At 36.3% G+C, this 26,804-nt stretch overlaps 1 protein-coding gene across 1 annotated transcript in view; it reads right to left on the reverse strand.

The window, feature by feature from the left end:
- Positions 1–26,804, reverse strand: part of Dach2 (dachshund family transcription factor 2) — a 579,439-nt gene that overhangs the window by 269,334 nt on the left and 283,301 nt on the right. The window contains exon 3 of the mRNA XM_070040108.1: positions 4,349–4,461. Within this exon, the coding sequence (XP_069896209.1) occupies positions 4,349–4,461 (113 nt within the window). The remainder of the gene's footprint in view (positions 1–4,348; positions 4,462–26,804) is intronic.

Here is a 26,804-nt window from a genome sequence, read left to right on the forward strand (position 1 = left end):
GTATAATTGGGTGGGGGGAGGGGGGAGGCTGGGAAGGGAGGTGAAGGGTAAACAAAGGAGGAGGCTGCAATGCTTGGTAAGAAATGTATGCATTATCCTGCCCATGTAATTGTAGCCCCTCTGTACAGTATGTTCTCAAATAAAATAAAATTAAATAAAAAAAAAAAAGAAATTTCATCTGACTTTTTGTAAGCAGCGAGTTTAAGTTTCTCTTAAGCCAGATTCCATGTCCATTTGAAATGTTCCATCAGCTAAGGAAAGGGGAAATTTAGAAGATTCACAGGACAAATCCATCCCTTCTGTATGATGTAAGGGCATATAGCTCTTCTACAGAAAGATGAGAGTAATACATGGGTGTTTTGTCCATTAGCCAACAAAAATTTCATAGTAAATACTAAAATATAAAATTTGTGGCCAGCGGTATGTATCTCAATGCCTGTAAACCCAGCTACTCAGGGGGCTGAGATCTGAGTATTATGGTTCAAAGCCACCCCAGGCAGGAAATTTTGTGAGATTTCTTTTTTTTTCTTTTTTTTTCTTTTCTTTTATTTGTGAACATATTGTACAGAGGGGTTACAATTGCATGGGCAGGATAATGCATACATTTCTTACCAAGCATTGCAGCCTCCTCCTTTGTTTACCCTTCACATCCCTTCCCAGCCTCCCCCCTCCCCCCATCCTCCCCCCCCACCCCCCTCACACACACACACACACACACACACACACCCCCCGCACCGACATTGTAAAGCTCGTTTTGGACATGACAACTTGTACTTCTCATTGTTGCAACAGGTCCACCTGTATCCTTAAACGACTTGTTTTACCCCATCTCCTCCACAAGTTATACTGACATCAAATATAGTGAAAGCAGGGGTTAATACTGTGGGGGAGAGACATACAACGCAACAAAGAAATAATCTTATAAATGCGTCAGAAACACATGCATGAAAGAAAAAAATGTTAAAATACATATCTAAGGGTTCATTTTCCTAACAAGTGAGATTCTTATCTCCAAGTAACCACCAGGAAACCAGAAGTGGTGTTGTGGCTCAGTGGTAGAGTACAAGCCTTGAACAAAAGAGCTCAGGAACAGTACCCAGGCCCTGAGTTCAGACCCCATGACAGACAAAAAAAGGAAAGAAAAAAATTGTGTGTATTGATGTTCTGTTAGGGAATTGAGTATTAATTATACAATGAGAATATTGATAGCCCTATTATATAAAAAGGAAGTGTAGCCAAACATGAGCAATTGGAAATAATCTTAAAAAATCTGGGGCAATTTGAAAAATTCTGACACAAATTTAACTTTGTCCTAGTATTATATTTTATTGCATTGTTTGCCATACAGTAGCTATTTGGTAAATTAAACAATAGGTAAATATATACCTCCATCTATATGTATATTGACACTCTCTTTTTCTTCAGTTATATAGATTAATATCTGACAATATTGTAAATAATAGATACTAAGACTACTCTTAATGAATAATGACCAATCATAAGTAATTAGTATGCTTAGATTGTTTTACAAAATACATTTGTGAAATGATTTAGATATCTAAATTCCTGCAAGTATTTTAATGTGCAGACATAATGAATAAAATCTCACAGACAGATACATATATACTTCTTATGGATACATTTGCTTAAACAAGGGATTTTATAAACTAGTATTTGTCACCTAAGCATAACATTAGCCAAATTATCAAAAATTCTATACTAGTTAAGGTTGAGTAAGGTTTTGTTATACAGGAAAGATATTCCAGAGAAAATTAATACATTTGATATTAAAAGAAAAATACAAATTACAAAATAAATGAAATCATATAAAACAGAAACGATCTTACTTTTATATTTGTAAATGAAAATTTCAACTTACCTGATATACTGTCTTTATATTTTAATATGTCAAGCTATAGTTATAAGGTTATTCTTAAATCTAATATTAATCTCATAACTATTTCTAGCTCCTTTCACTGGCATGTATTTGTTTTGAATCTGAGAGAAAATCAATTTGGAGATAAACAAACAAACAAACAAAACACGCTATTCCAGAAAAGGCACGTGGTGATCACTCCTTTATAACATTTTTAGAACTCATTTTCATGTCATAAAGGTAAAAATTATGCAAACAAATGTCAAACCAAATCTGTTGTTTAAGCAAATCAAGCAAAGTTCAAACATGTTATTCTATAAATATGACATCTGAAAAAACATGTAGCAACAGGCATCAACAAATCACTTGTAATTGATGCAAATATAAACAGATATGTATAATGCCTTGCATCAAAAAATCATTTTAAGACAAAAGAACCTGAAATCAGAAATTCTAAAACACATTGGTGGGGAGAGGGGGAAAGGATAACTCTAGACTGCTGACAGAGTACATTAAAAATATCAACTGAATTCTTCAAAAGTAGCTGTAAATGATATGTAACAGTTTTAGGAGAAGGTAAATATACCAAATTAACAATAAGAGCTAATATTACCTGAATTATGTCTGATAATGGAAACCTAGGCAGGTTTGAATATATACATGGTGGTATTCCTAGGCTCTAGTATTATACTTTTGAAGGCAAAAAAATAATTTATATAGCACCAAGATATATTTTAGCCATTATTATATTTTCCATATTCATTTATCAGTGCAAGGTACATTTGTCTCCTATAAGAACTTGTATGTAAACAAAGTGAACAGTTTGTTGTCTTTCCCCAAAAAGCCTAAGTCTATTTTGAAATTGTCTATCTCAGGTAATAATACCATCATCTGCACTAGACATCTGTCACACAAACTAGATATCTGTTAGGCAAGCTAGACATAAATCATTCTGGAACCACCCTATCTCCATCTACATTCAAGAAATTTCATATGTTTAATTATGAAAGCACTCTTGAACTCTTTTCCATTCATTCATTTCTTCATTCATTCATTCAGATGCTTATTGTTCCCTGAATAGTACCAAAGGACTGTCCTTCTCTACTTTCACTGCAATTTACCCACCATAGCAATTGATTTTAGAATAGTTACTCAATTAGTACTACTTCTTTTTATCTATAAAAAGATTTTTAACAAAACAAAAGCCTGTGAAAACCAGAACATATGAAACTCTGAGGCAGAAGTGTGAAGCCTCAATTACTTTCCACAATTAATATCCACAAGAGAACGTTCTAAAATAAGGAAGCCACTGTACTGTAGTGATTGACTTCAATGGCTAAACATAAAGAAGCTACCTTCACACACACTCAAAAGTCTTCTACTTCCCATTTCTTCAGAATAACTATTACCCAATCTACCAAATTTATTTAGTTGCTTACATCTTTGTGAGCTAATACCACTACGTCCATTTCAATTACAATTTCTATCATGATTTAATGAAATTATTCATTTATATTTTTCCTGGAACAATGCTCATATAGTTTTATACTACCTAGGAATTAAAACTCAAATATACCAGGAGCTTATAAATACTTATACTATTTATGGTGAATGCAATGGTCTCCCAGTCTTTGCATTCATTCTCAACAATATAACCAACTTCATTGTATTTAAATACTCAACTAAAGAAGTAATAAGCTTACTCTTCAAGTATTTTTGTCCTTGTAGTAATAATTTATGAGACTGAGGTTTTTAACATTTTAATGCAATGTTCCATGAAAATCACCAAAACATGTTTCAGGACAATGACTCTGCACTTTTTCTGTTCTAATTATAATGCCCCTTTTTTGGTCAGTAGTGGGGCTTGAACTATAGGCCTGGGCATTGTCCCTTAGCTCTTCAGCTCAAGGCTAACGCTCTACCATTTGAGACACAGTGCCACTTCTGGGTATCTAGTGGTTCATTGGAGATAAGAGTCTCACAGATTTAACTGCCGGGACTGTCTTTGAACCACGATCCTCAGATCTCAGCATCCTGAATACCTAGGATTACTGGCATGAGAAACCAGCTACCGGTTTATAATGCATCTTAATTAGTAGTTTCTTTGTAGTTTTTTAACCTAGAGTAGAAACTGGTACAAAATGTATGGATTCTTATTCCCATTCTGTTTTGGCCAAAGCCACCATCCCAGACTCCAACATATAAATACATAAGCATATATAACAAAAAGAAACTTTAAATGGATTTCCTGCAAGAATATGATTGTTTTTTTTTAAAAAAGCTTGTCTACTTGACATTAGGCATATAAATAACAAAAATTGTTTTCATGAATACTCAAAAAATTCAATAATGTAACCTCTAACAGAGTTTGAAAAGCTTTGAAGGACAAGGCAGTTAGATCAATATTAGTTCATTTAATATTCTAGGGAGTAAGAAGAGACAAGTTTTATCATTGGATGGATTGTTTATTACCTGTTGGAGTGATAAGTCCTGGTGATAACAGGCCTGGAACTGCATGGGGCAAAAGGCGGGTGTTGTCTTGTAACACTCCCAAAGAACGCTTAGGAGGCCTGCCAGGCCTTGAACTGTTGGAAAACAAAGATCAGGTTTAAAATGTGCACTTTTTGGAAATACTATCACTTGCTACATTTCCTAATGACATTTTAATTGCTAGGAATAATTTACATAACAGCATATGCACTTTCATGAAATAATAAAAGGTTATTTTGCATTAACTTTCCCAGTGTAGTTACAGCCGAACATTAAAGCCATAAGTGATCAATTTCCAGTTTAGATCCTATTCGCAGCACTTTGCATTAACCCCTGCTCTTAAAGCTTACATTTCCTAGGAAAATCTATACCACTAAGATCTAACATAGCAACTTATAGAATTAAGACTGTACAGGATGAATTAAGTCTTTGCTCAGCATACCAAAGGTAAGAGGGAAACTGCTGAGAGATGAAATGTTTATTAGCATTTCCACAGCTCCTGAGAACTCATAAGGAAAAAAGTACAACACTATCTGTAGATATTTTTCCCCAACCTACTTGTAAAATCAGGTTAAATAGCCAGTATTTCATTCTCTTGGGGTGAATATACTAATAAAACTTGCCACCTTTGAATATAGGCTGTCATTTTCTCAGATTGGTTTTTGGTATGAACTGATGAGTTGAGGCTAATTTGAAGCCTTAGCATACCTTATTACATTTGAACATTCTTTACCGCAGTCCAAACAGTTCACAAATGGTTACTGCTAATGCTTATCTATACAAAAATATGATACAAAGTTTGTAGTCTCCATCTTAGATATAATATAGTTAGTATACACTTATCATCATAACAAAGAGATTTATATGTCATAGAACATTAGGATAGAGTTGTTTTCAAGTCATCCAACACATATATTGTAAATACCACTTTTTATTTTGCCAAAGATGTTGATATTGTCTTGTAGTAAAATAACACCTTACAAAGCTGAAAAATATGGCCTTTGACAAAATACTATATTCAATAACCTAACAACAAAAATTTGTGAGATTCAGAGAGACATTAGAAAAATTACATCAAACTAAGAAATTTAACTTAAACAATGACTTCTACTAACTTTGCAATAGTGAGGTGCTCCATCAATATAAGACAAACTGTGCTTTTAAATGAATACAAGGTAGCAAGCTTACGCAAAGTGCATAGAGGGCCTATTACCCAATTCATTTCTCATATACTGTGCAAGTGTCATTTTTCTTCCATGGAACACCAAATTATATATCAATCTGCTACAAAAATTTATGCTTGTCTCATTTAGTACCTGACTTTATTTGCTACTCAACTTTGAGACATAATATACTGTATTTAATCCTATGTCATTGCCCTGGTTACCTTTCCCTGTTTTATGTCTTCCTAGTTCTTTTAAGGACTGCTGAGAAAGTGGATAAAATGGCAGAAACTCCCAAATACTGCTCAGTCCTATCTCTCAACATTAACGGATTTAACTCTCCAATTAAGCGACATAGACTGTCAAGTTAGATCCTTCTATCTGCTGCCTTCAGGAATCACATCTTGCCCATAAAAACAAACACATTTTTAATGTGAAAGGCTGGAACAAAATCTACAAGCAAATAGCCCCCATAAACAGGCAGGAGATGCAATCCTAATATCAGATAAAATAGACTTCAAATTAAAATTCATGAGAAGAGATAAAGAAGGTCTCTACATACTAATTAAGGAATCTCTCCTTCAGGAGGATATTACAATTCTAAGTATCTATTTGACAAACAATGGAGCACCCAAATTTATCCAATAAACACTACTTTCCCTCAAATCCCACATAGATCTAAAGACTTTAATTATTGGGGACTTTAACACACCACTTTCCCCACTAGATAGATCAACTCAGCAAAAACTCAACAGAGAAATCGCAGATCTAAACAACTGCATAGATCAACTAGATTTAACAGACATTAACTGAATATTTCACCCAGCAGTATCAGAATACATGTTTTTCTCAGTAGCACATGGAACATTTTCTGAAATACATCACATTTTATGCCACAAAGCAAACTTTTCCAAATTCAGAAACATTGAAGTTATACCTAGCATTCTCTCAGACCACAAGGGAATATGATTAGAACTTAACATGAAAAGCCACCAAAGAAAGTCCTGTAAAACATGGAGGCTGAACAACACACAGCTGAATCACCAGTGGGTCATGGAAGAGATTAGAAAGGAAATTCAAAGGCTCATGATATTCAACAAAAATGAACACACAAATTACCAGCTCCTCTGGGACACAGCAAAGGCTAAGTACTCAGGGGCAAGTTTATAGCTCTGAGTTCCTACATCAACAAATTGGAGAGATCTGAAACCAACAATGTAATGAGACATCTGAACCTCATTGAAAAAGAGCAGCAAGATGAACCCCAATCCAGTAGACAGAAAGAAATAATTAAAATTAAATCAAAATTAAATGAATTAGAATCCAAAAAAAACTATAGAAATAATCAACAAAACAAAGAGGTGGTTAGTCAAAAACATTAACAAAATTGACAGACCCTTAGCAAATCTTACCAGAAAAAGAAGAGAACACTCCCAAATAAATAACCTCAGAGATGAGAATGGAAACATCCGCACAGAAACAACGGAGATTCAGAAAATTATAAGGGAATATTTCTCAAAACTTTAGCTAATAAGTTTGGGAACTTGGAAGAAATGGACCATTTTCCTAGCAAATATTGATATGCGGAAACTAAACCAAGAAGAGTTAAACCATCTTAACAGGCCCATATGAAGCATTGAAATAGAAACAGCAATAAGAGACCGCCCATCTAAGAAAAGCCCAGGACCAGAGGGCTTTAAAGCAGAATTCTACCAGGCCTTCAAAGCAGAGCGCACACCAATATTCCTCCTACACTTCAATGAAATTGAAAGAGAAAGTTCACTACCGAACACATTCTATGAAGCCATCATAACACTCATCCCAAAACCAGGCAGGGAATCATCAAAGAAAGAGAACTATAGACCCATTTCTTTGATGAACATTGATGCAAAACTTCTCAACAAAATTTTGGCCAATCGAATTCAAAAATTCATCCAAAAAATTCATATACCATGATCAACCAGGATTCATGTCAAGGATGCAAAGCTGGCTCAATATACCCAAATCAATTAATATAATTCATCACATCAACAGGAGCAAGGATAAGAACCACATGGTTATCTCAATAGATGCAGAAAACGGATTTGACAAGATCCAATACCCCTTTATGATGAAGGTTCTGGAAAAATTAGGAATCCATGGAACATTCCTCAATATAATAAAGGCTGTATATGACAAACCTACAGCCAGCATTATACTTAATGCTGAAACACTAAAGCCATTTCCTCTATATATTCCTATAAGAATGCCTAGTTAAAGAAATAAGACAAGATGTAAGCATAAAGGGGATCCAAATAGGGAAAGCAGAAGTAAAACTCTCCCTCTTTTCAGATGACATGATCTTGTATTAAAAGAATCCCACAGATTCCACTCTCAAATTGCTCAAGCTGATTCAAAACTTTGGCAAAGTAGCAGGGTATAAAATTAACCCACAGAAATCAATGGCTTTTCTGTATGCCAACAATGAGAATAGTGTGGGTGAAATTAGGAAAGCAACTCCATTCGTAATAGCCCCACAAAAAATAAAATACCTAGGAATTAACCAAATAAGTGAAGAACCTCTATGATGAAAACTTTAAAAACTTGAAAAAGGAAATCAAAACAAAACTTAGAAAGTGGCAAAAACTCCCATGCTCCTGGATTGGAAAGATCAACATCGTGAAAATGGCAATACTACCCAAGGCTATCTACAAATTCAATGCGATACCTATCAAAATTCCAACCTCAATCTTCAAGGAAATAGAAGAAGCAATCCAAAAATTCATATGGAACAATAAAAGACCCCAAGTGGCAAAATCGATCCTCAACAGAAACAACACTGCTGGAGGCATATCAATACCAAATTTCAAACTCTACTATAAAGCCATAGTAATCAAAACAGCTTTGTATTGGCACAAGAACAGACCTCAGGACCAATGGAATAGAATTGAAAACCCAGAAATGAACCTACAGACATATAGCCATCTAATCTTCGATAACTGAGCTAAAAAAATAGAATGTAAGAAAGACAGACTCTTCAGTAAATGGTGCTGGCAAAATTGGTTAACTACTTGTAGAAAACTAAAGCTAGATCGTACATATCACCTGCACCAGAATCAACTCCAAATGGATCAAAGATCTCGGAGTCAAAGCAGACACTGAAAATATTACAGGATGGAACAGGAGAAACCCTAGGTCTCCTTGGCACAGGCTGAAATTTACATAATAGAGACCCAGAAACACAACAAATCAAAGAAAGGTTGGACAAATGGGACTGCATGAAATTGCAGAGCTTCTGCATGGCAAAGGACATAGCTAGCAAAATCAATAGAAAGCCCATGGATTGGGAGAAGATGTTCACTAGCCATACAACGGACAAGGGTCTCATATCTAAAATATACCTGGAACTCAAAAAATTAAATCCCCCAACAACAAATCTTCAAAGAAACAACTGCCCAATAAATAAGTGGGCTAAAGACTTAAAGAGAAACTTCTCTGAAGAGGAAAGAAGGATAGCCAATAGACACATGAAGAAATGCTCAACTTCCCTAGCCATAAAAGAAATGCAAATCAAAACAACATTGAGATACCACCTCACCCCAGTTAGAATGGCTAAAATCAAGAACTCTAATAACAACAGATGCTGGAGGGGATGTGGACAGAAGGGAACCTTACTGCATTTTTGGTGGGAGTGTAAACTTGTTCAACCACTTTGGAAAGCAATATGGATGTTCCTCAAAAGACTCCACATAGAGCTCCCCTATGACCCAGCAATCCCACTTTTGGGCATTTATCCAAATGTTCACAAACAAGACCACACTAAAGCTAAGAGCACGACTATGTTTATTGCAGCATTATTTACTATAGTTAAGATATGGAACCAACCCAGATGCCCCTCAGTAGATGAATGGATCAAGAAAATGTGGTGTATATAAACAATGGAATTCTATGCCTCCATCAGAAAGAATGATTTGTTAGGAAATGGAAAGGCCTGGAAATAATTATATTAAGTGAAGTAAGCCAGGCCCAAAGAAACATAGGTCCCATGGTTTCCCTTATTTGCAATATCTAGTATATGTCTGAGCCCAGCAGAAAAGGTCAGATAAGGTTATGTTAAGGGAAATGAATCCTAATACATGTATTCAAATGTTTTTTTCTTTTTTTCATGCGATTGTTTCTAATGCATTTATAAGATTATTTCTTCGTTGCTTTGTATGTCCCTTCCCCACACTATAACCCCTGCTTTCACTGCATTTGATGTTGGTCTAATTTGTGGAGAGGAAGGGGAAAAACTTATCGTTTAAATAGGGATACAGGTGTACCCATTGCAACAATGAGATGTACAAGTCGTTATGTTGAAAAGGAACTGTACAACTTTGGTGGGGCGGAACTTTGGGGGGGTGAGGGGAGGATGGGAATGGGACACTAAGGAAGAGGCTACAATGCTTGATAAAAAATGTACTCATTATCTTGCCCATGTGATTGTCACCCCTCTGCACAGTATTTTCACAATAAATAAATAATAAAAAAATAAAAAAGGAGTTTTACTATTTATTTCAAAAGTGCTAAAGGATTCAAAGATAACTGAATAGTATACAACAGAGTATATACAGTTATTTCAGGAAAGTACATTGTTTTGTTAACTAATTGCCCCTCATGCTATACTTCCTAGGGTCTTCCATATTTCACATATGAAGCCTACTATTTTTAATAAATGTACACTATTACATTCTGGACATTTTCACTGCAAACATTTCAGGGACTATGCTCAAGATCACTTTAAGATAGACTGCCTCAAGAAGTAAGTATTTGGTGCTCTCTATACTTCCACATGATGACCCATATGATTACTAGCTGCTAATAGTACATTGAGAGAACAGGATGATTCCCGCCTACAATCATAGCTATTGGCGAAGTGGAGATCAATAGATCAGCATTCAAGTAAAAACAATGTAAGACCCCCAGCTGAAGCAGTAAAAAGTTAGATGTGGTCATGATTGCCTATCATTTCAGTTAACATAAAAGTGTAAATAAGAAGATCTTAGTCCAGGCCAGCCTAGGCTAAAAGCAAAATCTTATTTGAAAAAGAACAAAAACAAGATGAAGGTGGTAGAGAGCCTGTGAAGCAAGTGCAAGGCGTGAGTTCAAACCATAGAATTCCACACACAGAATTTATACATTGATCAGCCCTCTATTCTTTTTTTAAAAAGCTCTTTACTGATAAATTAACCCAGCCTTAAAAAAACTTAAATTTTGAGAATTGAGAAAATAATCAAACTTCCTACCATAGGGTTTTTTATTAGATAGTTCATGACATATGCCACAAATGGCTTAGTAATGTATCATACCTATGATATAAACTTCACAGAATCTTTTACTCTATCATAAACAAAGCAGTTCACTTACATGTTTTCAATATGATTAATTGTAAGTCTCTCAAAGTAGATCATGAGCTCCATGTAGGCAGCAAGCATGTCAGGTGTTTTTTTTTTTTTTTTTTTTGTCACTGAAAGCTAAGCATTTCTAATGTACACAAAGTTTAAAGAAATAGTTCATCAAATCAATTCATTTGATTGGTAGTAAATATTCTTCTAATGTTTCTAAAGTTTTCCAATATTCCTTAGATTGTTCCCTGGCAACATAAACAGAGATCCAGTTAATTCATTTAGTCATAAGATAATTAATTTTAAGTCTTGGATTCCTAATTGATTATAAAATTTTCACATATTAATTCAATTAAATTTGATTACTACAAGAGTAAAAATGATATGAGTTGGTGACAATGCCTTTTTCTTTTTTATCAAATTCTTTATTGTAATTCAGTGGTTACATAATTTCCCAAATTTCACAGTATTGTGTGATAGTGATGCTAAGTTAAAGTCACAAACACATTCTAACTTTCATGGGGCAAATTGTCTATCATGGTTTATAAAATTTATGAGTTCTATAAGCTTTGCAATACAGTTATTTCTTCCACATTGGGTGATATGTACATTTTTTTGTTTTGCATAGCATCAGCTGTTGTCTCTTTCCCACTTGTTCCCTCCTTCCCATCGCTGCCATTGAGTTGCTTAGTTCATTTTGATCAATGTCCAGTGCAGCTGATGGGTCCCGCTGTTGTTTGTTTGTCCCTGATTCCCTCTAGTTCTGTGTCATTCTCCTGGTTTCCCTCTGGTGTGCACATATATACTACATATGTGATCAGCAGCATGCGTTATTTAGTAGTGATTAGACTAGATGAGTGGAAGTCCTTTGTTTCTTAAGTACTGTTAATTTTGCCATATCACCTTACGTTTTGGATTTAACATCCACTTATCAGGGAGACCATGTGCCATTTGTCTCTTTGCTCTTGGCTTACCTCGTTCAACATGATTTCTTCTAGCTCCATCCATTTCCTCGCAAATGCCATTATTTTGTCCTTTCTAATGGCTGCATAATATTCCATTGTATATAGGTACCACAATTTTGGGTCCATTCATCTGTGGTGGGACATCTGGATTGTTTCCATATCCTGCATATTGTGAACAGTGCTGCAATAAACATGGAGGTGCATGTGTCCATATATACCGTTTTCTATTGTTCAGGATAGATGCCTAGAAGTGGTATGACTGGGCCAAAAGGGAGGTCAATATTTAGCTTTCTGAGGACCCTCCAGACTGCTTTCCAAAGTGGCTATATGTGTACATTCCCACCAGCAGTGTAATAGGGTTTCTCTTTTTCCACATCACCTCCAGCATTTGTCTTTGGCTGACTTGAGGATGTGGGCCATTCTGACTAGGGTAAGGTGGTATCTCAGGGTTGTCTTTATTTGCATTTCCTTCACAACCAGGGATGGTGAACATTTCCTCATGTGTTTCTTTGCCATTTTTATCTCTTCTTCTGAGAAGTCTCTCTTTAGTTCCCTTGCCCACTTAGTAATTGGTTTGTTAGGTTTGGGAGGGATTAGTTTCTTGAGTTCCCGGTGTATACTGGATATTAACCCCTTGTCTGATATATTGCTGGTAAATATTTTTCCCAGTTAGTTGGTTCTAGCTTGGTTGCAATAGCTTTAGCAGAAACTTTTTATTTTAAAGTAGTCCCATTTGTCAAGTCTCGCTCCAATTTGTTGTGACCCTGGGACTCTGTTCAGGAAGTTCCTGCCTGTGCCTATAAGTTCAAGTGTCTCTCCTACTCTGTCCTGCAGTAGTTTCAGATATTCAGGTTTGATGTTAAGGTCTTTAATCCATCTTCAGTTGATGTTGGTGTATGGTGATAGGCTGGGGTCCACTTTAGCTTTCTGCATGTGGCCTCCCAGTTTTCCCAGCATCAGTAATTGAAGAGGCTGTTTTTCTTCCACTGTATGTCTTTGGCTCCTTTGTCAAATATTAGCTGACTGTAGGTGTGTGGTTTTATTTCTGGATTTTCTATTCTATTCCATTGGTCTTTGGGTCTGTTTTTGTGCCAATACAATACTGTCTTTGTTATTATGGTTCTATAGTAGAGTTGGAAGTCCAGCATCAAAATCCTTCCCATGTTGTCTTTTTTGCCTAGAATTATTTTGACTATTCTAGGTCTTTTGTTATTCCATATGAATTTTTGGACTGTTTTCTGTGTTTCAGAATTGTACTTCATAGGGATTTTAATAGGAATTGCATTGAATTTGTATATTAGTTTTGGCAATATTGCCATTTTCTCTATATTGTCTGGCTATCCAAGAGCATGGGAGGTCTTTCAAATTCCTGGTGTCTTCTGTAATTTCTTTCTTGAAGTTTTTATAGTTTTCATTAAATAGTTCTTTTACATCTTCGTTAGGTTAATTCCTAAATATTTTATTTTGGGGGGTGTTATTGTGAATGGGGTTGCTCCCTTTATTTCCCTCTCTACTTGTACATTGTCAGTGTACATTGGCGACTGATTTTTGTGGGTTGATTTTGTATCCTGTTACTTTGCCAAAGTGATTTATAATTTTTAAGAGTTTGGGGATGGAGTTTTTGGGATCATGAAGGTATATTATCATGTCATCTGCAAAAAAGAATTGTTTAACTTCTTCTTTCTCTATGTAGACCCTTTTAATGTCTTTTTCTTGCCTTATTGCCCTGGCTAAGGGTTCCATAACTGTATTGATGAGGAGTGGAGACAGTTGGCATCCTTGCCTTGTTCCTTATTTTAGAAGAATTGGTTGTATTTTTTCCCCAATATTGGCTATTGGTCTGTCGTATATGGCTTTTAATGTTTTAAGGAATGTTCCTTGTATTCCTATTTTCTTCAGAGCTTTAACATGAATGAATGCTGTATTTTATCAAAAACCTTTTCTGCATCAGTGTAGATACTCATGTTATTCTTGACCTTGGACCTGTTGATGTGTTGGATTACATTTATTGATTTACGGATGTTAAACCATCCCTGCATCTCTGGGATGAAGCCTACCTGCTTGTAGCGTATTATGTTTTTTGTTTCAGGATTCTGTTAGCTAGAATTTTGTTAAGCATCTGTGTTCACCAAGGAGTTTGGTCTGTAGTTCTCTTTTTTTGTTGGTCTTTGCCTGGTTTGAGGATGAATGTGATATTGGCATCGTAGAATGAATTTGGGATAGCTCCTTCCTTCTCTGCTTCTCTGAAGAGTATGAGGAGTATGGGTATTAGTTCTTCTTTAAAGGTCTTATAGAATTCTGTTGTGAATCCATCTGGTCCTGGGCTTTTCCTTGTTGGAAGACTTCTGATTGTTTTCTGTATCTTGTTGTATGATATTGGTTTATTTAACTGATTTACTTCTTCTTTGCTCAGTTTGGGAAGCATGTATTTCTCTAAAAATGCAGCCATTTTTGCTATGTTTTGTTTCTTTAGAGAATATAACTTTTAAAAATAGTTCCTTATAATTGTTTGGCTATATTGGGTATTTGTTGTGATTTTTCCTGTGGCATTCCTGATCTTGGTAATTTGGGTTTCCTCTCTTCTTTTCTTTATTTTTATTTTTATTTTTATTTTTATTTTTATTTTTTGTGAACAAACTGTACAGAGGGGTTACAATTACATGGGCAAGATAATGAGTACATTTCTTATCAAGCATTGCAGCCTCCTCCTTTGTTTACCCTTCCAGCTTTTTGTTTCACTAATTTTATTTATAATTTTCCTATTCTCTAACTCATTAATTTCCGCTCTTAATTTGATTATCTGGCTTCATCTAGTAACTTTAGGTTCCATTTTTTTCATGTTTTTCTAGCTGCTTTAATTGCAACATGAGATTGTTTACTTGGTCTGTCTCTATTTTCTTGATGTGGGCATTGAGGGTGATAAATTTGCCCCTCAGAACTGCTTTTGCTGTGTCCCACAAGTTTCATTTTGATGTGTCTTCATTTTTCATTGAATTGTAGGAATGTTTTAATTTCTTCTCTAATTTATTCTGTTACCCAGGTGTTGCTTAGAAGTGTACTGTTCAAATTCCATATATTTGAGTAATTTCTGTGGCATGCTTTGTTATTGAGAACTATCTTGATTTAACTGTGGTCAGATAGGATACAGGGGATTATGTCAATCCCCTTGTATTTGCTTAATTTCCTTGCATGAACTATGATATGTTCCATTTTGGAGAAAGTTCCATGAGCTGCTGAGAAGAATGTATACTGTATTGTTCGGTAAATGCCATTTAGTTCCAATTGAAGTGTGGCCTCACTTAATTCGGTAGCTTGCCAGTCCTCTGGTTGGTAGACCTGTCCTTTGGTGAGAGTGAGGGGTTAAAGTATCCTAGTATTATTGTATTGGAATATATTTTATTCTGTGAATTTGAGAGTATTTGCTTAACATATTTGGGTGCTCCAATGTTTGGGGAGTATAAGTTGATAATGGTAATATCCTCCTCTTGGATTGTTTCCTGTATTAATAAGTACTGTCCTTCCGTGTCTTTTTGTATTGATTTTAATGAAAAGTTTATTTTGTCAGACATCAGGATAGGTACTCCTTCTTTCTTACTGGGGTATTTGATTGGTAGATTCTTTTCCAACCCTTCACTCTGAGTTTGTTTGTATGTTTGGCTGAGAGGTGGGTCTCCTGAAGGCAACAGATAAATGGGTCATGTTTTCTGATCCAATCTGCAGTTCTTTTCTTTTGATTGGTGAATTAAGTCCGTTAAGTTTTAAGGATGTTATAGAGAGATGGATTGTGGTCCCTGTCATTCCTTTTTTCCTAAGTTTTCCTTCTTTCCTTTCCTCCTGTGCTTACTAAGCTAGACTTCTATTAATACCTGTCTGATGCAGGTCCCCATTGCTGTTTGTTTTCTTCAGGTTTGTTCCCCCTCTTAGTATTCTTTGTAATGCTGGCTTATTGTTTATGAATTCATTTGGTTTTTCTTTACTATTAAATATTTTCATTTCTCCATCAAATGTGAATGCTAGCTTTGCTGGGTATATCAATCTGTACTGGCAGCTATTGGTTCCCAGGGCTTGGATGGTACTTTCCCAGGCCTTTCTTGCATTCAGTGTCTGTGTGGAGAGATCTGCAGTGATTCTAATTTTTTTCACATTGTAGTATAGCTCCTTCTTCATTTTTGCTGCATGCAAGATTGTTTCCTTATTATTTAGATCTATAATTTTTACTATAATGTGTCTAGAAGTGTTTCTCCTGGGATCCTGCTTGTTAGGTGTTCTACATGGTTCCATTATGTAGGCAAGATGTTCTTTTTTAAGATGGGGGAAATTTTCATTGATAATCTTGTTGAATAGGTGTTGCATTCCCTTGCTTTTATATTCCTCACCTTTGTCTGCTCCAATTATACAAAGGTTAAAGTTCTTGGCACTATCCGCTTGCTCTTGGGTTTCCCTTTGGCAACATTTTATTGATTTTTCCATATCTGTGACTTTTTGGTCTAGTAGGTGTATTGTCTTCTGTATCTGACACTCTAAATTCCATTTCATTTACTCTGTTAACTATGGCTTCCATTGTGGTTTGCATGAAGGAAATGGACTCATTTATGATTCGATGTTGGTTCTCAAAGTACTATTCTCACCTCTTAATGAGATGTGTACTGCCTCTATTTTTGCATGCACCTCCTGTTTGAGACCCTGCATCTCTTTTGATAGTTTGTCCCTGTGTTCTTTAAATTTCTGGTCTATTTCTTGCTTTAATTCTTGAGTCATTGCCTCCAGTATCTCTTGGATGTAACTTTTGTCTTTCAATCCTGCTTTGCTCCTACTGAGGCTCTCCCCTGGGTGGCTGCTGGCTTTTGGGGGTAGCTTGCTATCCTGGGTGTTGATAAACTTTGTAATTTTTCTCTGTGATTTTAACATAGGGATTGAGGGATTATTGGAGACTAACCTGAAATTTTGTTTTGGTCAATAGGTGTCTGTCTTTGCTTAATTGCTGTTTCTGGGCCAGCAGAGAGTCTCAGTTCTGTTGGGGGCTGACCTCCAGCTGCTAGTCTGACCCACATAGGGCTCTCAGCTCTCTGCTGTTTATCACTGGCAGTTCCCACCTTCAGAAGGACTGAGTGGCCTAGACTGGTCCTGTTTACTCCAATAGGTGCTCTTGGTGAGATCAAATGTGCTGGATGTACTCTCCCAGTTTCTGGAGTCTGCTATGAATACTCAGAATACTAAGAGGGGGAATACAACAAAACTAACAGCAATGGGGACCAGCACCAGACAGGTATTAAAAGTCTAGATTAGGAAGCACAGGAGGAAAGGAAAGAAGGAAAACTTAGGAAAAAAGGGAATGACAGGGACCACAATGTGGGGTTTTTTGTTGTTGTTTTGTTTTGTTTTGTTTTGTTTTGTTTTTTGGCCAGTTGTAGGCCTAAACTCTGGGCCTGGGCGTTGTCCCTCAGCTCTTTAGCTCAAGGCTGGCACCCTACCATTTGAGCCACAGTGCCACTTCTGGCACTTTCTGCTCATGTCGTGCTGAGGAATCAGATCCAGGGGCACATGCACACAAGACAAGCACTCTACCACTGAGCCACCTCACCAGCCTGAGCTCCTGACTATTATCAGGTGCTGGCGGCCTGAGTCATACAATTCCGGGCCTCGGATATATGGGTTGGGTTCTGGTGGAGTTTGAGCTTCTGGTTCTCTTGCCCTGGACACCCAGGTCTTTTTCTGTCACCGGTGTCATTCCAAGGGGGTGCAGTTCCCTGTTTTCCCCCCTCTGAGGCATATGCTCAGCTTCTGACTTCAATTGGGAAGAATTGTTTGTGTTGCTCAGGCACTGAATCCCCAGGCCTGGTCTCTGGCCTGAGGCATACCAGTTGGACCTGTGCTGCTGTGTATCCCACATGGGTTATGCAGCCTGGAGTACACAGTTCAAGTTTCTTCCACTGTTGGATGTTGTTACCCAGGGGTACTGTTCCTGGCTTGAGTGTTTAAGCTCCCTTCCAGGGACACTCTTGATCTAGCCAGGCCAGGTGGATATGCTCCATAAGCTGGTGGAGCTCTCAAACAGTTCCCAATTTTAGTGGGTCCTGTAGTCCAGGTGTTGGGGTAGCGGTCTGGGTCAAGGTCGGGGGTTCCCACCAGCTCTGGTCTCCCTTGAAGGATACACTGTACCCTGTAGGGTACTCACCCTTGAGCTAGTTGTTTTTTCTGTGTGATGTAGGTCACTGGTTGCCACTGCAATCAGAGTTCAGTTGAGATGCTTGTGGGCTGGGCTGGTGGTGGTGGCTCTGTGTGTTTCTCCTCTGTCTCTGCCTCTGTTGATGCTGTTCAGGTCGATGCTGCAGGATGGGCCTCTGGCCTACAGCCGAGGGGTGTGGGAGGGGTCTTTGTGCAGGTTGTGAGCACTGGGGTTTGACTCTGTTTGTGCTCTCCAGATCAGCACCAGTACCTTGCAGGTCTTCTGCTCTGGCATTCTGTGAGTGACCCGTGTAGTTCTGGGGTTCCCGCCGTGGGACCGAGTGGCACTGGTGGGATGGAGCCCCTCTGCTCGGAGAGTGAGGGGTGGGGTAGGATCTTTGTTCAAGCTCCCAGCTGTTCATCACCATCAGGGGGTCTGACACTGGTACCTCAGGTGTGTTCTGTGCAGGTGATTTACAGATGACCCCCCCCCCCCGTGTCTCTGGGGACTCTGGCAGCCCCACCGGGCCGGGCTGGCCATGGCATGGCGCGTTGCAGCCCAGCCAGTAAAGGTTGGGGGAGGGGTCTTCGTGCTTCTTTGTTCTGAAATTCTTCCTTTTCTTCCTTTCTTTTTTTTTTCCAACCTCCTGTTTTTCTCTGGGTGTTTGTCTTTTTGTTGTTGTCGGCCTCTTGGGGAAACTAAGCATTGGAACCCAAAATCTCTTTTTGGTTGGAGAGTTGGAGAGTGATATGGCGTTCCCTACCATCCAGTCGCCATCTTGATCTCCCCTTCCTTATTCTTTCAAATAACTTAGAACTGGTAAGTTCTCATTCAGGGCTAAATATTTTTGTAGTCATACATATACAGAGAAAATAACATTTATTCTGACATCTTGTGGACAAATATGTGCTAGGTGTCCACTCACTCTGTGTCTGCCACATGTGTTTTCTCCCTTATTTAAAAATCCTGATATGACTGTTCCATGAGTATAATTATAAAGTACAGAGATTCTTCACCTATCTCAGGAGATATAATCCATAGACTCCCGGAATAGGGGAAAATCCACTAAGTACCAGCATTATATAATCGTCCTAGCTACATCGCAGTTCGCTTAATGCTATTTCGCAGATTTTCATCTATTGCGGGGGCCTTGAACCCAACTCCCGTGGTAGGTGAGGGTTACCATTTATGTATTTTGTTTTAAAATATGAGATACAGTGAAGCTACAGTGAACCACAATATAGCAAGGGCCAACTGTATCTACGTCCAAACATGTTAAAATGTGCCAGTGAGAAAAGATGCCTTTTGTTTCTAACTCAAAGCAAAGGAATGGGCTTCTACAGTAAATTAATTGCCAATGAAAGGTTAGGAAAGTGTTTTATAATCAGTAAAGCCCCACAGAATACAAGACAGATTTATTCTTGCCTTTAGAAATCATTCCCTATAGTAAAATTTTCCTAGCTCCAAAATCTCTACATATCGTTTCCAAGTACACAATTCTGACAACAGGATGAAAAATTAGAAGATTCTGTGGAAAGTTGGAAAGGCTCATTTTCGATAGATGGTCTTACCCTACTTCTTATGTTTAAGAGTTTTATTAGCATCAGAGAGCGATTTACATATTAATCAAGACAAATAAACATGTGGTGATTGAACTAGGAAACTGTTATTTGGATGACAATTTAATCAGCATAGGTTGAAAGGTCTATCACTGCAGCATCCTGTTTCTGCTAAAATATTGATTACATTACTGATCTCAGTAATGTTTTATTTTACAGGGCACAAATAACCATGTAATTGCTCTTTAACTGAATGATAATTGCTTCATGGCAATTATTTGTTTTCAGTTTAATTACAAGGTTATTTGTGTCCTATAAAATGAAACAAGCCTTATTTTTGCTACATTCCTATCCAAAGAGCACTTCTGATAAATCATACAAGTACACTGAAAAGGAAAGCTGTTAGGAAACAAGATAAATAACCATGGTTAATAGCAAACCTTTTGGTATGTAATTTGAGTAAACCATGAAGGCTTTATGGAATGAATATTAGTTATATCTGTTTTTCTTTGGGTTCAACCTTTAACATAATTTATCCTGATATACCCTTGAAATATATATTGACAGTATTTCATATATCTATAATTTAAAAGCATTACCTTCCAGCCTATAAAAATTGTAAAATTGGCAGTTACTTAAGAAATTCATTAGGTCTTCTTTTGCAAGGAAAAAAAAGGCCTATTTTACTATAACATCTATCCCAATTTATAATAGACAAAGTAGCTGATACTTTGATCATTATGACTATACAATTTCACTGTTCTATTTAATTTTCTTTCATGTAGTCTTTCATTTATGATCAAGTGGTAAGCAAGTGAAAAGCGGGGAGAGGTGGAGTGATTTTCATGTTCCAGAGAAAATAATCCCATTTAGAACTAATGATATCCATATGTTAAATAGAAACTAGGAAGCTTGAGGAAACCAGTGAGAATGGGACAGAAGCAGGGAAAAACAATGGAAGAGGTGACACTAATCAAGATATATAAATGGAAATGCATAAATGGATATGTTAATAAGAAAACCCTGTGTACAGCTATTTGGAGATAACAATTAAAAAGTGGAGAAGAAAATGAAAGATTAAATGATGTCATAAGTATTCAAGGTATCTACTGTCATACAGAAATCACAAGATATAACACCCTCTTCAATTAAAGCTTCTCTTCCTGTCCCTTAAAGGAGCATCCATAGAGTTCTGGGAGAGAGTAAGAAAATTGTTGAATATATGGAAGAGTTAATGATAGTAATAGAAGTTCAGAAGTGAGAGCTATTAGCTAAGACCTGGCATTTACTTTTCAAAGCTAGCATTCTTTTCCCATAGTAACTTACATTAGACTTCAGGAACCAAGATTGACATGAGCTTTGAAAGTGTTGTTCACATGTCTGAGAACACTACTCTGATTTCCAATCTGTTTGTTAAATGAGAATCTTCTTGCCAGAACACTAGGACTTTTAACTGAATCATAGATTGATAATAATCTCTTAAGTTTGACATTTATTACAACATTTCAAGGATGCCATTGGTAGTTAAACTCTACCTGACCTTTCAGTGTTTATGAAGAGAAAGAAACTCTGACCTCACAGCAACCGGAATCCATCTTTTCTTAGAGATGGCAAACTGATCATTTGTCTAACCATTGTACTAAATTGTATTCCTAAGCAGATCAAAGGCAGCAGCTACCAATTCAGCAACTGGGAAAATGTCATCCATGCAAAATGGGCAATTAACATTAATCATATATGAAATTGTTAAATTGATAACTGGAAACTGGTCACTATGGCAACTCCCATAAAATGGTGTTCATGTTTAACTGGTTGTCAGTTAATATTGGTTCATAGGAACTTAAGACTATGGCTCATCATTTCTATAAAAGTTATCCATAGAAGGAACAAAAACCACAGTAGAGAAAAGATCATTTAAATTGTATCACTATTTACTTCTTTTGTCAGAACTAATAAGCATACTGAAACTCATATGTAGATATATTAAAATAATAAAAACCAACATTCCCTTAGAATTAAAGAAGTTGATACAATTCTTTAATATAGTGTTTCAGAGATGAAGTAAGCCCTCCAAATTTTTAATGAGCAATGCATTAAAGTATTGAGGTTCATTGTAATGACTCCAATTATTTATAGATGTCATTTTAAAGTGTAATCTTTCATTTCCTTACTAATGTTAAATGACAGTTTTTAACTTCAAAAAAGTAAGAAAATTGACAGAAAAGTCAATTGAAGAGTGACTAGTCACTTGATATAACTATGCAGCTAATTTTATGCTTCATTTACCTCTGTTCCATACATAAATGAAAAGTAATCTAGGCCTGGGGACACATCTTTGAACATATTTTTGTCAGAGGTTAACTAAGTATAGGTTCTGTTAGTTTTTAATAAATACTGTATGGTTGAAACACAAGTATATTATTTGAATTCTTAGTGATCTCTTCTTATCCTGCTGCATAATTCCAATTAATACTTAAGTCAATTCACCTTAGTAAATGTATATAGTTAATCAAATTAAATAACAACATCCCTGACAATATGTGCCATATCAGTATAAAAACAATTATAAAACAAAGGCAAAGTTGAGCTTGCACAGTACATTACTGTGGGAAACTTCTGACATTAAGAGAATGCACAATAGTTTTAATATTCACATTTCAATATATGTCAGTGACAATTCCAAATCAACATAATGTGTCCCTAACTCCTACTCTCGTTTTCTCTTGTTCTGTCAGAAACATAAGACTGCTCCTATTTGCTCATAACATAACTTTTCATTAATTCCTGTTTTAATCTGAATAATTTGGTTCCAGTGTAATATTTGATGTGATTCCTTATCTATCTCTGTTCCTACTTCTGTTCTGTGCTTGTTTACAGTTGCTTGGAATCAATTGCATCATTATATTGTAGTCTATTCTCAATAAATTATTTGGTGACATTGTTTCACTCTTTCCTCAAGAACTTTTGCTATTGCTTTAAGACTGCATTAAATAACTATCCAAGATCAAGAGTCAAAACCAATCCTAACATAAAGGCATTACTGAGTTCACAGAGTCTGGCAAGATGCCCCCAATGTATCTTTCCTTTTCACGTATTGCTTTTTAAATGAGTCTCTTACTTTGGCTGGGCTAGTCAATTTACTATGTACAATATAAGCAAAGAGCACTTTCTCTGTGAAGAATCTCAAGGTATTAGAGTTTCTAAAATGTGGTTTGTTAAATAAACACCACCTTGAGAAGGCTTAAGTGTACATTGCTCTCAATGTTGCTGGCTTGTTTTTTGTTTTTTCAGGTCACTTTTACTGTTTATCATCATATAGGCTTTTAAAATTATATTTTGTTGTCTTTAAGTAGCTGTACAAAGGGGTTACCATTCATCAAATCAGTTTATAAGTTAAAGGTATGGCTGACTTTAATTTTTATTGCAAGGGATACTCTAGTGCAAGTACTACTGAGCCTACCCAAACTAACCACAATATTGTATTTCATATCTGATAAATGATGTCCCATCAGTCATTGTCTGTATGTATATAATCTTATGATGATCTCAAGGCTTAACATTTCATTCCTAAAATGTCAATGAGAGGACGCAGCAGCATGATGATAATAGCACAAGTGCTGAGATTTTATCTTAGAAAGTAGAATAAGTGTGTTAGGAAGGTGATTCCGATTAATTGAACTGCATTACTCTCTAGGAATAGGAATATAGTCTGGAAGCATTCATTTAATTGATAAGCATGAAAGGTTTTCTTGCTGGCTTAAAGTCCTATTTAAAAGTTTGCATTTCATAAATAAAAATTAGCAATTCGTAGTAAAAGCATATTAACCATTTTAGATTAGTGAAACATGGCTTGGTGTGATATGCAGTGGTGTGGTATGATATACAGTTGTGTGGTACAGTATGGTGTGGTATAGTATAAGATGGTGAAAATCACTGAAATTTAAGCTTGAATTGTCATCTAAATTGTGGCAGATACAGTTCCACAGTTCTCTTCTTTCCTTAATGTTATAGTCCAAATTGCAAAAAAATATGGTGAGCTATCATACTCTATATTGTATTACATGGTAAAAGGGATTTTGCAAATGTGATTAATATAACTCATGAGTTGACTATCTCTTAATCCCATTAGGCTTAATTTAACAACATAAGACTGCTAAAATTAACAGGAATTCATAGAATATACTGTTACATATTCTGAAGGGATGATGACTATGTCAAAAAGCTTATGGAAATTTAAACAGTCTTAGCCTGGTAACTAGCAAGGAAAAATGGGAAGAGCCCTATAATTACAAAATTTCCAAATTTCCAATGAGTTTTTAATCAAGTTTTCCCTTAGGGCTTTCAATAAAAGTTCAGCATAGTCACCACCTTCAGTTCAACATACTAAGATGTTAAAAACCAAACTCAGTTAAACCCACCCAGGTTTCTGACAAATAGAACAATTAGATGACAAATTGGTTTTGTGTTAATACCAAAATATACTTGATTTGGGATGGGAAGGTGGCTCAGTGGTAGAGCGCTTGCCTTGCATGCATGAGGCCCTGGGTTTGATTCCTCAGCACCACATAAGCAAAAAGAAAAAAGCTGGAAGTGGCACTGTGGCTCAAGTGGTAGAGCGCTAGACTTGAGCTGAAGAGCTGAGGGACAGCGCCCAGGCCCAGAGTTCAGGCCCCACGACTGGACCCAAATATATATATATATATACTTGATTTTTCACTTTCTCATCTGTATGAACGATATATACTAAATTCCATTAAATGGCAGGATGAGATTATGGAAATTATACAAATAACAAGCAAAACATGGGTGCACAATGCCATGGGATTATCCTCAACTCAGAACTGTGGGTTATTGAGTGAATAGATCTAAATATCAGTAGGGAAAGTTAAAATTTTGTGCAACTTTAAAAGTCTCATCTCTAACCAACATTATTCACACTCAGAATTACCTCACTTATGATAAGAACTCCTTGAAAAATAAGACAGGATTGCTGAACTCAGTGCAACAGGTTATTGAAAAGATTTTGACAGCTATTCTCTTGCATTGTACAGAAAATTGTTGGAACTCCTAGTGGCTCTCACCAAACCTGGTCTTACACAAATGTAAATTGACCTTCCCAACAATGGTTTAGGAGCAGTCTACTCAGCCAAGGTCCTGAAGTGAGATATAACCATCTGAGTCCCACCATCAAATGAGTTCCTCAAACATGTGTGAATTGTTTTCATGACCTTCTTACTTATGGGCTGAGCATAGTCCCTACAAGATCATACTATAGGTCAAACACACTGTGGATCTTGAAACAGCCCAAGAAATTGGCTTTCAGCTCATGTCAACTGCAATCTAACAGAACTGAACACCCAATTCATCTAGGAATTATGAAGGGATATGCGCATGTCTGGTAATAAAGGTAGTCCTAAGATCTCGGTCTCAGAGTTGGAAAAAAAACAGCAAAAACAACGACGTTGTGCCTTGATTACTTATAATCATTCATGGATGCAAGTAGTATAGCCAACCTAGAGATTCAGCCAGTGATCCAATGAAAGTTCTTCTAGAAAACAACAAACATTAATATACCAGATTATTGAGCCAAAAATCCAAGAATTTGGAAGAAAAACCTCATCTCAACACAGGTCCATCATGACACTCCAATTTGAGCAATATCAGTAACAAAGAATATGACAACTTGCATATGCAAAGTGCTACAAAGTCCTTATGTTCAGAAATTGATTTTCAAAACTTGAGGAACTGAGATCTAATTAGAAGTAGGTTACTGTAGGTATGTCTAAGAATATAGTGGAATCACTGATTCACTTCCTATCTGCCACAAGGTTAAGTGGCATTATTCCACCATCTACTCTCGTATGATAATTTACCCTCAAAAAACACAACATAACATTCATTCCTTCTCTCTCTCTTTCTCTCTGTGTACAGAAAGAATTGCATTTCCTTTATGACTACAGATGTTGAACATTTTATGTATTTACTTACCATTTATACTTCATTTGTAACATAGCTGATCAGTTCATTTTGCCTTTATTAACTGGATTAAATTTCTTTGGATGTTGACAGTTGACAAAATTAATATTGTGAAAATGTCTATAGAAATGATGAGGATTTTCAATTTGATGCCATCCCCATCAAAATCACAATGCTGTTCTTTGAACAAATAGAAACTTCAATTCTAAAATTCATTTTGAAGTATAAAATATCCCCAATAACCAATGCAATGATTAAAGAAAAAGGGTGATTCGGGAGACATCATAGATAGTACCAGACTTCAAATTATATTCCAAAAGTTTTTTGGTTGTTGTACTGTTTTGTTTTGTTTTGTTTTGTTTGTTTCCCATAGGACTTGAACTCAGGGCCTGGGCACTGTCTTTGGGCTTTTTCACTAAAGCCCACTACCAATTTGAGCCATAGCAGCACTTCTGCGTTTCTGGTACCTAATTGGAGATAAGAGTCTCACGGCTGTTCCATCCTAGGTTGATTTTGAACTGCGATCTTCAGATCTCAGCCTCCTGAATAGAAAAGATTACATGCACGAGCCACCAGTGCCCAGCTTACAAAACATTTTTCAAAATCATGGTAGTGTTACAAGAAAAACCCACAAAGACTGATAGAATAGATTAGAGATGCAGAAATATAGCCATCTAGTTAGAGGAATATGACTGTCTACAAAGATACCCAATCTGATGTTGGAAAAAAAATAGCTTCTTGACCATGTGATGCTGGGAAAAGTGGACACCCACATATAGCAAACTGAAACTAGAACTCTCTCACCCTAGATAAAAGTCAATTCAAAATGGATCAAATACATTAATGTACAACATGAAACTTTGAAACTGCTAGAGGAAAACATAAGGAAAGCAAATATATGAGCATAGGTAATGACTTTCCAATAAGCCTCCATTAGCTCAGGAAATAAGAGCAAGTATTAACAAATAAGACTACATCAAATTGAAAAGCTTCTTCACATCAAAGGATACAATTACCAGAGCGAAGAGACAATCTACACAATGGAAGACAGTCCTTGGAATCTGGTCATCAGACAAAAAAAATCCAGAAAATATAAAGGGCTCAAAAACTTAAACATCATAAAGCTTTGTTTCTGTATAATCAAAGTCATCAGCTTAAAATATTCTCATGAGGTAGTAAGGTGGCTGAATAGAATCACTGAGCACTCATATGCTTCTCCACAGAGAACAACCAAAGCAACAGGTAC

The sequence above is a fragment of the Dipodomys merriami genome, unplaced genomic scaffold, assembly GCF_024711535.1.
Source record: "Dipodomys merriami isolate MVZ:Mamm:240054 unplaced genomic scaffold, mDipMer1.0.p SCAF_3, whole genome shotgun sequence".
Classification (NCBI taxonomy): domain Eukaryota; kingdom Metazoa; phylum Chordata; class Mammalia; order Rodentia; family Heteromyidae; genus Dipodomys; species Dipodomys merriami.